The 13,296-nt window shown below is 33.4% G+C and overlaps 1 protein-coding gene across 3 annotated transcripts in view; it reads right to left on the bottom strand.

The window, feature by feature from the left end:
* The window catches only part of ROBO1 (roundabout guidance receptor 1), a 988,403-nt gene that overhangs the window by 80,802 nt on the left and 894,305 nt on the right, over positions 1-13,296 (bottom strand). For all 3 annotated transcript variants that reach the window (XM_084875894.1, XM_084875896.1, XM_084875895.1), the window contains 2 exons: positions 7,117-7,241; positions 4,439-4,610 (listed from right to left, as the gene is read on the bottom strand). In XM_084875894.1, the coding sequence (XP_084732020.1) occupies positions 4,439-4,610; positions 7,117-7,241 (297 nt within the window). The remainder of the gene's footprint in view (positions 1-4,438; positions 4,611-7,116; positions 7,242-13,296) is intronic.

Here is a 13,296-nt window from a genome sequence, read left to right as displayed (position 1 = left end):
GAAACAGGAATAGTAGGAGTGAATTCTTACTAGGGATAAATCACAAATCCACAAATTTAGTTTTGTTTTTGCCTTAGTTTAGCAAAAGTTGCTATCTCTGATCTATTTTCACTAATATAAGAATTCATGATAATGCCATGCCAGATAGCACATAGGAAGCTTTGATTTCAAATTATTAATTATGAGACTAATGAGAGATACTTAAAGCTATGTTACCATAGTTTTTTGTTTTTCTGAGGGGGGCCTCTTTTCATGTATACAAGTTGCTTTATAGAGTTGAAATTATAAATGTATGTGGAATTTTATGTTTTATTTTTTTCTGCATATTGATTATATTGATCTTTGTCAAATTCATTTGCATGGTCTTCACAATCATTATTTAATATCTGTTCTTAATGTAAGAAATTTAAAAAATAACTTTTTAGGTTATTCTACCTTATTTGAGCCAATACATCTATATACATGAAAAGTAAGTGACCATGATGACTGAAACAACTGGCTGACCAAATAGCAGGCTGCATGGGGCAACCAGGCTGGCAGGGGAGGGAGGTTAGTGTTTACCAGGCCAGGCGGGGGAGGGGGGGGCAATTGGGGGTGACCAGGCTGGCAGAGGGAGCAGAGAGGGGCAACCAGGCCAGTGGAGGGGTAGGGGCACTTAGAGGCAACCAGGCAGGCAGGCAGGTGAGCAATTAGGAGTCAGTGGTATAGGACTATGAGAGGGATTGGGCCTAAACCAGCAGTCGGAAATCCCCTGAGGGGTCCTGGATTGGAGAGGATGAGTCTGAGCTGAGGGGACCCCCCACCCATGTACGAATTTCATGCAACAGGCCTCTAGTCCCTCTATATAAAAAGCTTTTGTGTTAAGTGTTCAACTGGTTGCTATGACATGCACTGTCCACCAGGAGACAGACAGACAATGCAGGAGCCACAAGCTGCAGTGATGTGGCAGCAGCGGTTCTCAGGTGACGCACCCCAAAACCAGAGAAAAGGGAGCCCAATTTCTCACGGGGCCATAGGATTCCAACTTCAGACATGGGTTCTGTTGTTACTGGGGCACTATTTGCCCCAAATCTGTTTTACTGCACACTTGCGTTGGTAATCCACACCCTGTATGACAGCAACCTTGCAGTGTCCTCTCGCATTCTGGGACCCCGCAGAGGATTTTGGAGATCCGGTTTTGGCCCGATCCCTACAGGCCAGGTCGAGGGACTCCACCTGCCGGAGGGACCCCGTTCACTCCGCAAGAAGCCTGGGAGGGACCACTGAAGGTTGGCTAGCCCTGTGTCTAGCCCATCTCTCACAGTCCTGCCCATTTGACCACTTTCTAATTAATTTCCTTTCAATGTGCATGAATCTATACACCGGGTCACTAGTATATTATATGTATCATAGACAGTGGTAGGAGTTTAGATTTTAAATGACACAATCCTAATTTTGAGTCTGACTTAACCAATAGCTAGGTGTTCGTTTCTTTTTTATTTGCTTCTTCCATTCATGCAAAAAATATCTACTCAAAATCTATCATGTGTCATACTTTGGAGGTTACGGGATATATTTAACTTAATTAGGTAAACATGGGCCCTGCTCTCAAGGAACTTAGTGTCTAATGAAGATTATAGGAAAATAAATAGGGAAAGTACAGAATGTGGTGATAGATGATAGATAGATAGGTAGATAGATAGATAGCTAGATAGATAAATAGCAGCAGTGAGGGCATTGTACCCATACTGGAGGATTTAATGAATGCTTTTTGAAGGAATTGAAATTTCATGTCAGTATAAACAGCATGCACATAAATGTTAAAACAAAGGAAAAACTCAGCAAATACAATAAAACTGGGGTATGTGAGCAACACAGTATCTATAGATAAGCCTGTAAAGGTGAGATTATGAATTGTAAAGCATATTAAGGAATATAAACTTTAACCTGAGTGTACTGGGAAACAAAATAATAAAAATTAATGTATTAACATTATTTCAGAATCTTTTTTAATTTCAGGATATTTATAAAATTCTAACTACTTATGGATAAAATAATAAATACTTTTCCCTTTGAAGTTAGGATTAAAAGAATATATCTACTCTCACCAATTTTACCAATTATATTGGTGGTCACACACCATGCCCAACAAGTAAAAGAAATAAAAGGTATAAAATATATAAATATTGGAAAGAAGTAAAATTGATTTTCTTGATAGTTGACATATTTTGCTCATAGACATTTCAAAATAATCTACTTATAAACAATTAGAAAAAATGAGTGGATTTAGTAAAGTTGCTGGATACAGATTAAATATACAAAGTCAACTGTACATTTTACTTTAAACAATAACATAATGAAATTTAATATCTATATCTTCAATCTTATAAAAAGTTATAAAAATCATAGATATAAGTCTGCCAAAATATGTGTAAGATGTCCATCTTAAAATATAAAATATTGTGAGAAATTTAAAGATCTATCTAAATTAAATACACCAGTTCCCTAATTTAAAAGACTCAGATTATTAAAATGTTAATTTCCTTTAAGTTGTTCCATGATTTAAGTGGAATAAAATTTACTTAAAACTCAGATTTATTTGTTTGTTTGTTTAGGATATGTGTGTGTAGATGGAGAGAAAATGAAAAGTTGTTTTTAAAGCTTATGGGAAAATGCAGAGGACCTCTAATAGCCAACCCAAAACAAGAAAACAAAGTTGGAGACTTACACTACCAGTTTATAAAACATAATATAGAGCTACATTTATTAAGACCATATATATGGTCATAAAGTGATCAACGGAACAGAATAGAGAGAACAGAAGCAGGCCACACATTACTGTTCGTTTGAATTATGATTAAGAACCCACTGGGATTCAGTGGGGAAAGGACAGTCTTTTCAAAAAATGATATTGCAACAGTTAATATCTATATAGGGGAAATGAATTTTCCCCTTATTTTATACTATACACACAAATTAATTTAAGATGGATTAAATATTAAATTTCGGAAGTACAGAGAATAAAGCATCCAGAAAAAAAAAACTTAGGAGAACATTCTCATGGACTCAAGATAGGACAGGAAAGTAAAAGCAACAAGTACAAAATAAAAAATAATACATTGGTCCTTATTAAAATTTTACTTAAGCACTGAAATCATCATTTAAAGAATTAATAGGAAGAAATATTTATAATACGTATACTATGAGAAAGAGTAAAAGTAGAGGAATGACTACATGAATTCACCAAAGGCAAACTAAGAGAATTGAGTTCACATGTCCACTAATAGAACTGCACAGGTATTGTTAGCTTTATTAATAAAAGCCCTAAACTGAAAACAATCCATCAATAGAAAAATACAGAAATAAAATGTGAGCTATATATGCAATGGAATACTACACACCAACAAATGTACATATGTACATCCTATATAATAAAAGCGTAATATGCAAATCAACCAAATGGCAGAACAACCTTTCAGCGGGGGGTGGGGCCAGTGAGCAGGAGGCACCAGGTCAGCGTGCCAGTGGGCAGAAGGGAGGGGATGGTGATCGGGAGGCAGCGGTGACCAACGGTGGCAAAGGGACAATCGGGGATTAAGGGGCCAGGCTGGTCAGCCATCCCCTGATTACCTGCCCGGTTGCCTCCTGCAGAGGGAGGCCAGCCTGCAGGGAGGGGGCCTAAGCTATCAGTTGGACGGCTCCCGGACTGAGAGAGGGCTCAGGCTGGACTGAGGGACGCCCCGAGTGCACAAATTTTCATGCACTGGGCCTCTAGAATACATATATTTTTATATACTTACTTGTATACTCTTTTTTTTCAAGTTATTACTATTACTAGAGGGGTGGGGCCAGCCAGAAGGAGAGGCTGCGGGCAGTTGGCAGGATGGCACCGAACCTGGTCAAATTCCTAGTGGAATTCCCAGTCAAGGGGACAATTTGCATATTAGCCTTTTATTATATAGGAGGATTATCCATCTAATGGTTTGGAGATCACCTCCATCACTGTGTCTTTATAATGTATTTGCCATTAATTGATCATGTTTAGGGAAGTTAATAAACAGGACAAAAATCACATAATTTAAGAAAAAATGTTCATTATCATAAGTTGTGAGTTCAATTTTACAATAATTCACTTATCTCCTAAACTTGGAGGAAAGCGAAAGGATGGATTAAAAGAGATTTTAAAAATTATATATTTTTTCCAAAACTTGGCAACATTCCTATGTATAGCTATTCAGTACAATTTTTTGTTGGCATAGCTGCCATGCTTTTATGAATCTGACAGTGCTAGAAATTTATATTAAGGATAATTTAAGACTTAATCATTGTATTATCATCCTCTTTAGCTTTATACAAACATTGATGTAAGGATACAAAGTTGAAAATAAATACTTTTACTGGCATTCCCATTAGACCCTAAGTGAAATGTGGACATTTTGAAATAAATGCTCTACTTTACCATCGGTAACTTCCAAATATGCTTTTGTGATGATACTTCCGGCAACATTTAAAGTCTGGCAGATATAATAACCAACATCAGATCGCTGGACATTAGTAATAGTGAGGTCACCAGTCTGGGAGACTGAAAAACGGCTGGATGACTGTGGTGGCTGATATGAAAACAGTAGATTCTAGAACCCACAATTTGGGGAGGGGGGGAAAATAACCATAGATTAATTGCTGTGCTCCAATAATTTACATATATATATTTATAAGTAGATAAACACACAAACATAAAATCCACACACACACAAGTAAGCTAAATATTCTTTTATCCCATGCTCACATATATAGATGTGCACATCCATATATACACAAATATATAGAGTTTAATTATCTAATCTTAAAAAGGATTATAAAAAATTCTAAATATTGATATATGCTTTTATAATTATTAGTTTCCAACAATACTAGATATAAAAGGATATTAGGTATCATTAGAGTTAAAAGTTTTACATATTCAACCAAGGCAGAGTCAAAAGCTATTTCATATATATATGACTATTAGGATTATACACATATTTCTTAATTATATAAACAAAATGAAAATTTAAGCATAATTCTGACAAGTTCAAGACAATCATGTTAGCACCATAACAAATATCTCTGCTAGCCTTCCATTATGAAAGTTCAATAGCCTCTATAAAATTGTTAATAATTTCTTTTTTATCTTGCTAAAAGGTGACCACATAATGAATATAAGAATTCATAATGGCACTTTATTTCTGTAAAGTTATTGTAAACACAAATTAGAGACAAAATGTGATGTTATTTTTGTAGTACAAATTTGTACTATGAGTTGAAATGTAATGTTTGTCAGAGGAAGTGTCTATTTTATGCAAAATTACATATCTTGTTATTGTTTCATTCATGAAATAAAATATATCAACGTTTCTTCTAACAAAAGACAGTTACTTCTTTTTCAAAGTTTAGTTGCCTTTTAATATACATCAACTCATAGAGACTTAACTACTATTCCATGATATATCTCCAATAAAAATTTTCTTAAAAATAAGATATATTGCCCTGGCTGGTGTGGCTCAGTGGGGTGAGTGTCATCCCATACACCAAAGGGCTGTTGGTTTGATTCTCAGCCAGGGCACATGCCCGAGTTGCAGGTTCAGTCCCCAGTAGGGGAATATGTGAGGCAGCCAATTAATGTTTTTTTCACTTCCTCATTATTGTTTTTCTCTCTCTCACCCTCCCCCTTCCTCTCTCAAAAAATCAATAAAAAAAAGTAAATTGTATCATTAAACCAAACAAAATCAAATTAAAATTATCTTGAAATTTGATGTAAAGTTTAAATATCTTAAGGAATAATTTATTTACATAATTAAATGAATTGCTTAAATGTTACTTTATTAAGAACTTCTAGTAGAAGTTCTAGAAGGAACTAGTAGATTTATTAGTATTGCTACAAAAATTTTCTTATATAATATACTTCCAGTTCTTCCTGTTGTACTAAAATACTTTGTTTTTTCTTGTCTGTCAGCAAACTTAGTCTTTTGAGGCATAATGGAATGTGTTAGAATCAACCAAGTTACTAGAACTGGAATGATGTCCTACTTACCATAATCAAGTTAATATTTGCTTACCACAGGACAAACAATGGTAAACTTGCTGCTACTGCCTACAGAAGATGACTGAGTACAGTGAGGAAACTACTTTTATGTTATTTAGCACAGTATAAGCAAGACCATGAAACAACACACCCATGAGTGATTTAAGCAAAAAATGAAAGAGGTTAGGAATATGTATATGCATTAAAAATGAGTGAGAACCCTTTTTGTTTTTTTTTCACAAGTATCAGAAACAAAAGGGGAAAATGTCCCTTTATTGAATAAGTTATTAAGAGATAAGACTAAAAGTGTTACACTTTAAAAGCTATTTTATTTTAAAGTTTCCTATTATTTTAAAAGTAAAATTGTTTCAAAATTTCCTTTTCATTATACTAAAGTCCAATAGTTAACTTAGAGTCTGTAAGGACATACATCTCCATATCATAGTTTCAGGGTACATAGAAAATTATGATTTATAAAATGTTTAGATAGTATGATTTGATAGTAAGTGCTGATCACATAGGAGTTTTCTAAGAATTAGAATATACTGAGCTATATTTAGCATGCATGATATCTATGTTAAAGAAAATTCCATACTGTTTGATTAAATTTTAATTGATATATAAAAGAAGTGAATAAGACATTTCTAATTGCTGGTGCTTTCAGAGATACTGCACCAAATAATTGTCATCACTCTTTTAAATGTGTATAAATATTTAACATATAATTATAGATATTTGCATAACAGAAATTATAACTAATTATGTTAAGAAGAACATTTTTAATGTTGCTGAATTGTAAATAAAAGTAAATTTTATATAATAGAACAATTACTATTCTATATACCACCCTGTGTATCAGGTAGAAAAATTGCTTTGAGAATTAAAACAAGGAAGAAAATTTTGTCTTCTCTCTCAATGCAAAAATTTCTATGACAGTGATATTTCACAATTTCTTAAAGTGACAGCTACATGACTAAATAATGTTATACATGCATACATACATACACACACATATTTATACATATATATGCCTGGCACCTATTTTTGCTTATTGAAATAATAGACCAAACCCATACCTGACTCCCTTCTCTCCTCCAAAAAATAGCTGGTTGAGGATTTCCGGTTGCTTCACACTGAAAAGTTACAGTTCGCCCCAAGGCCACAACCTGGTCCCGGGGCTTCACAACAAAATGTGGAGGTTCTAAGGAAGATGAAACAAATTACACTGGATTAAAAGCATGTAGTTATTGTCTCAATTGAGAAATCTGCTGACATCCCAACTGCTGTCATTATCTTATACAACTTGTTAAGTACTGTAGTCCGTAATGTGCAAATTTCCATCCTTAATTCAATGGATGCTTAATTGTATATTTATAGAATGAAATAGAGTTGTTTTCTGAAGAGGTGTTGGTGTGTGTGTGTGTGTTTTATTACCTGACCTTCCAAGGTTAACCTTCATATTAAAGAGTTCTTGAGCTACAATTTGAGCCCTTACATTCATTCTAACTAATCCTGAAATTTGATTGAATAACTATCTTTTCTCATTTAGAGCTGCTTCAAGGTGAATGGACTGTAATTATACACACAAGAACCTCCTGATGTAGGCAGGTCCTAAGATTACTTTAACTCAAAAGCTCCTGAAATGCTACCATGCAAATTATAACCCTTTAAGACCCTTAGTTCAATTACTTGAATAGAAATGCATTTAAAGCAATAGTAGAATCCAATGCCTCCTTCATTTACATAGGCAAGGGCATGTTCAAACAGAATATATATGGAAATGAGGGAAAATTTGAAACATCTGCTCATCTTGACACTATAAATACTGCCAGCTTTGTCCAAACTGTTTGATTTATACAGACTTAAATGGCCACTTCATCCAGCGGTAAATAGACTGTCAGAAAATTGTCTCAGTTACATGGAGACCAATGGCAGCTGAAAACATTAGGTGTGCTGATGGAGTCACTCCTGCGAGGGATGGGGAATGCTTGTTTGGACTGTGCTCTATGCTTGGAAGAATGTGCACTGAATGTAAGTCTTTCTACCTTCTGTTTACACTTTTCACATTCATTTCTTATCAACTGTCTGAAACACCTAATTATTCTCTTCTCCTCTCAGTCCAAATTGAAGGGAATGTTTCAAGCCAGGCATTTAACAGTTTATATAGGTTAGGGTTCTTCTAATCCACTTTTTAAGGCTGTTTTATTGTTTCTAACATTTTCCTTAGACGTTCCTTTAGTTACTTACGTCAGTCACTTAAGTTACCTCTATAAAAATGATATTCAGATGATTTCTACAAATGCTTCCACTCTGCTCCCAAGAACATTATTTATTTGTTAATGAAGGTGAAGATTTGAAAGGGTATTTTTCTCTAGCTAAATATTTCTGGTTAATTAATGTAAGATACAGACACAAATGTTTATAATATATTCCATGTATAAATTTTATAAGTACATATATATATTAATTAATATAACTCTTCAGAAAAAAGGAGTATATAAAAGAACTTAGCTGAAGATAACAGGATGGCAAAACTGAAGAAAGCAATTACATCTCATAATTTCTTCTATACTCTCTTTTTATTTTTAATTGAGGTTTAGTAGAAATTATACCATTTGGTTAGAAAATTACAGAACACCAAAAAATCAGGTCAAATGCCTTCAAATGTTTTATTATAACTTATAGGGAAGAAAATACACAGTTAGAAGATATAGCTTAGGTTCAATTTGGTAACACTCAAGTTCTAGCTTATAATTTTTTAAAACTCTGATTGTAATTGAATGGTTTACTCATGAATTTAACGAACACTGTCATTATCCAGGTATAATAAGCATGGACATCATCGCTTGAGGATTTTCCTCCATACACATTCGTACAGGAGCATTGGATTCCTTCGTTAAAGGTTGGAGTGATTGATTGATGTAGATATCAGAGGAAAAACTGAAAGGACTGACTGGATAATAAACTAAAGCCAGAAGAGACTTTAATTTGTTTCAATAAAAAACACCAAATGATTAATTAAGTGAATGGGAGAATATAACTTTCCAATATGCAGGGAATTTGGGTAGAAAAATATAAATATTTTAACCACTTAGACAAGTAAAAACTTAGGGTGGTCTTTTTCCTATTCTCAGAAGCATGTCTAATAACGTGTGCCAGAATTCACTTTTCTTTCATAAAATTCCAGCTCGCCTCCAACCTCAAAGACCTACTTGGGAACAAGAGATGCAAACCCTTATGCTAACTACATTTATCCTGTAGCAATCCTTCCACACAGGATATTCGACTGGAAATGAATTTATTACGTTTTATAGGTACATTTTGAGCCAACATCAACAGTGACATCAGCCACAAGATATGTCTTAGAAATAAAACAAAAAATGTACAGGGGTTAGCAAGAATAGGTTTACAGTTAATACATGAAACAGTTTAATCTTCTATTATTATTTATTAATTATTGCATTATTTTCCATTCAACTCTAAACCTACTTTTGCCAACCCCTGTATGGTAAGCATCAGAGGTAAATGTATCTCTAAAAATAATTTAAATGAATTAAATACACCTATAAATCCACCTTAATCAGCTATCCATTTAGATTAAGAAGGCCATTCATAATATGTATCTACTTGATGTTTATAATAAAATATTAAAATATTTTCAAGGCTATAACATTTAAACTTGCTATAATAAAAAATCAAAAATCTAATGATACTAATGTTATATACAGTTAGTATTGAAAATTTAAGAAATTAGACAAAGAAAAGAAGTAAAATAACATAATTCAACTATGCAAATTTGGCCATATTGTAATTCATTTTAATGACTACTTAATAATCTATGTACAAATTACCTTAAATGATATACCCAATCCATTAGTTTTTTATTTGGATTGTTTTCAATTTTTACTATTAAAAACTGTGGTAATATTAACATCCTTCTCAATCATATTCAAAATTATTTAAACTCACACTTTCTCTGATGGGTACTTTCCTCAAAAACCTCACAGACACCGAGCATTAACATCTCAGCCAAACTGACCTTGGAATCTCTTATTAATTAGCACTTCTACATCAATTCCATTAAGCACTTATTTTCATATTCCTTGTTGTTGAGATCCTATGTGTTGTAGACTGTGTCCTATGCTTATCTTTTTATTTCTAAGAACTATTTATAGACTAAGATTTAATCTACTTCTCAGATATGTTGTAGATATAGCTTCACATTTTGTTAAATCTTTTAAATCTGGTTAGATGTCATTGTTATTCTATCAATTATATTATATTATGTAGATTATGTAATACATAATATATAAACATTCAACTCCATTCTCATCCTGTCTTTATTTTTTATGTTTAAGTTTTAATCATCTATATTTTTGTATATAAAGTTGTATTAGAGAAAGCTGTGTTTTCTCAAATAGCCTATTATTGTATCACTATTATTGAACAACCCAACCTATGTGTATTAATATGAAGTGGCACCTTTATAAAACTTGTGCAGCTTTTTAACTGAAAGAAAAAATAGGGAGATATTTCCTGGCATAACACTCAGCATATGCATACAAAATTCTCCAAAAATGGCATGCCTGTATCCCCTTAAAGAGTGAATGGACCTTCCCCAATGTACTGACCATGACAGTAATTAGAAAACCTAAGCACTATTTATATGAGAACAAATGTTTATCAAAGCAAACTCTAATAAATTTTGGACACATCATACAGTTATTCCTTGCACAAAATGTAGTCAATTTGACACATAGATATGAAAATGAGTGCAAACAGCTTGAACTGCAAAGTTATTCACCAATAAGACTTTTAATGACTATTATTGAACACAGTTATAAAATTTCAGATAGACAAACATGAATACATTAACATGTTTTGAACAAAAAAAAGTCCAAATTGTTTTCTGGGCACCCATTTTGGTTTATCTCATGAGATATAAATTGAAACATTAATTCAACCAAGATGCAGTCTGTCATGTATTTTATCACTCAGGAGAGAAAAAATAAAAGGACTCTGATCACACATCATTTAATAAGACATAAAGTTAGCAACCCATTACCTTTACTCTTTGTCAGTTACCCATACTTCCTGCAGACTTTATTCTGTGCAGTCTGTCTTTGTGGCCAATGACAAGTGAAACATGGAGGCTGATTGGTTGAAGGACATGGAAGGGTATGGATGGAAAGGGGAAGAGAAGTTCCAGTCACAGTGACACGATGATTAGAAGATGGCCAATAAAATGTCAACTTACCAGACACAACTAAAACGAAAAAAAAAAGAAAACATGGAATAAATAAAAATAAAGAAACAGAAACGAAATAGAAAAAGTAATAAGATTTGACTTAACAATGATTTTTCTTTTAAAATAAAATAAAGAACACGTTAATATTTGGATGCATGGTTCATACTATCCACGAATGAGTATATTTTGTTAGCATTTTAAGTATAATCATGAATAATTTAAGAAAATTAGAAATGAATCTTAAAATCTCTTCAATGAATAGATGACAGAGCTACAGTGGATGACAGCTATAAAATTATAAAATACTTTTCAATGACCTTACTTTTTTTTTTTTTTTTTTTTTTTAACTAGATGACAGGATTAGGTGAAGCAATGGCAATTCCTACTGTCAAAAGTAGAATTTTTTCATAAAATCCCAGGAGACAACCACAATACATTTTATTCAGATGAATAATTCTCATTTCTGCAAGTTCAAATTAAAGAGACTTAATATATATTCCTGTAGTTTAATGAAATGAACTATCCCAAGCACTGCTGCTGTGAAATGATAAAGTTTTAAAAGAGATAAAAGTTCTCTAACCTATTGTTACCACATATACAAAATTTAAATGTAACTCAAAAACACATTTTAACTCACACTTTACCTTCAATGTGAATGAAATAACTTGTCTTTATTTTTCACTTGAAAGAAAAATACTTTAAGCATACTTTTTCACACACTCAGGCAAGAAAAGGGAAAATCTTTCTCATTTACTCAAGTATAATGTTCATAATAGAATCACTTATGCTATCCAGATTTGAAAACACAAAATAAAGCAGACTTGGTTACACTTCTTGAAACCTCAAAAATGATGTCTCTTAAATGACAAGAAGCAATACTTGGAAACTATGAGAAAGAGTCTGACAACCTGTAGCAACAGAATTTTGTTGTAAAAAAACCACAAAGTTGCAGAATCATATTTTGGGGTAATCTGTGGAAATACATTTGATCTAATTATATTTTTACAAATCAAGCCTATTTAAAATTAAAGGATAAGAGAAATGATTCCTAAATATTTTCTAGTATATTTTCAGCAATTTAAAATTCCTTAAACATTTCAAAAATATCCAACATGTTAGAAATAAGAAACTTACTGGAAGGCAGCTCATTTAAAATTAAATAAATGCATTTTTCTTGCATATAGGTTTTACTAGCAATTAAGTCATAGGTGTTGAGTCTTAAGAATTTGCCCAACTGGCTTGGCTCAGTGGCTGAGCTTTGACCTATGAACCAGGAGGTCACAACTGGATTCCAAGTCAGGGCACATGCCCAGGTTGCAGGCTCAATCCCCAGTGTGGGGCATGCAGCAGGCAGCCGATCAATGATTATCTCTCAGCATTGATGTTTCCAGCTTTCTGCCCCTCTCCCTTCCTCTCTGGAATTAGTAATATACATATATATATATATATATATGTAATTTCAAGACAACCACTGCATATCATGCCAATGACAGTAACTGGAAAATATTTCATAGTCTCTTAAGGACACTAAAAGTTACCTAAGAACAACATCTAACATAGAAGCTTCTAAAACATAAGTTTTTGAGAGGACCCTATGCTGAATAATAATTAACTTTTAGCAACCATTATTCTCAGGAAATGATTACTCTTATCCAAATGAAAACCTGTCACAATTTAATCCCCTTTTCATTTGTTAGGAGTTAGGATTTTCTTTCTACACAGAGCTGGTAACTTCTCTACAATAGTTAATGCCCATTATTGTCCAGTTAGGTATGTCCAGGAACAATCAGAGAAAAGCAGAGTCACAGTCGGACATCCTTAGTGCCGCCCGGCTCAGGGCTTCTGGCTGAGCAGTCCTCCCCCTGTGGGAGCGCACTGACCATCAGGGGGCAGCTCCTGTGTTGAGCTTCTGCCCCTTGGTGGTCCCTGTGCATCACAGTGACCAGTCCTTCTGCTGTACAGTCGATTTGCATATTAGCCTTTTATTATATAGGATGTTTGTGATTTA

The sequence above is a fragment of the Pipistrellus hanaki genome (genome assembly GCF_964339955.1).
Source record: "Pipistrellus hanaki genome assembly, chromosome: 2".
NCBI lineage: Eukaryota > Metazoa > Chordata > Mammalia > Chiroptera > Vespertilionidae > Pipistrellus > Pipistrellus hanaki.
Note: the sequence above shows the minus strand (reverse complement) of the source record. Positions and strands in the feature narration are given on the sequence as shown.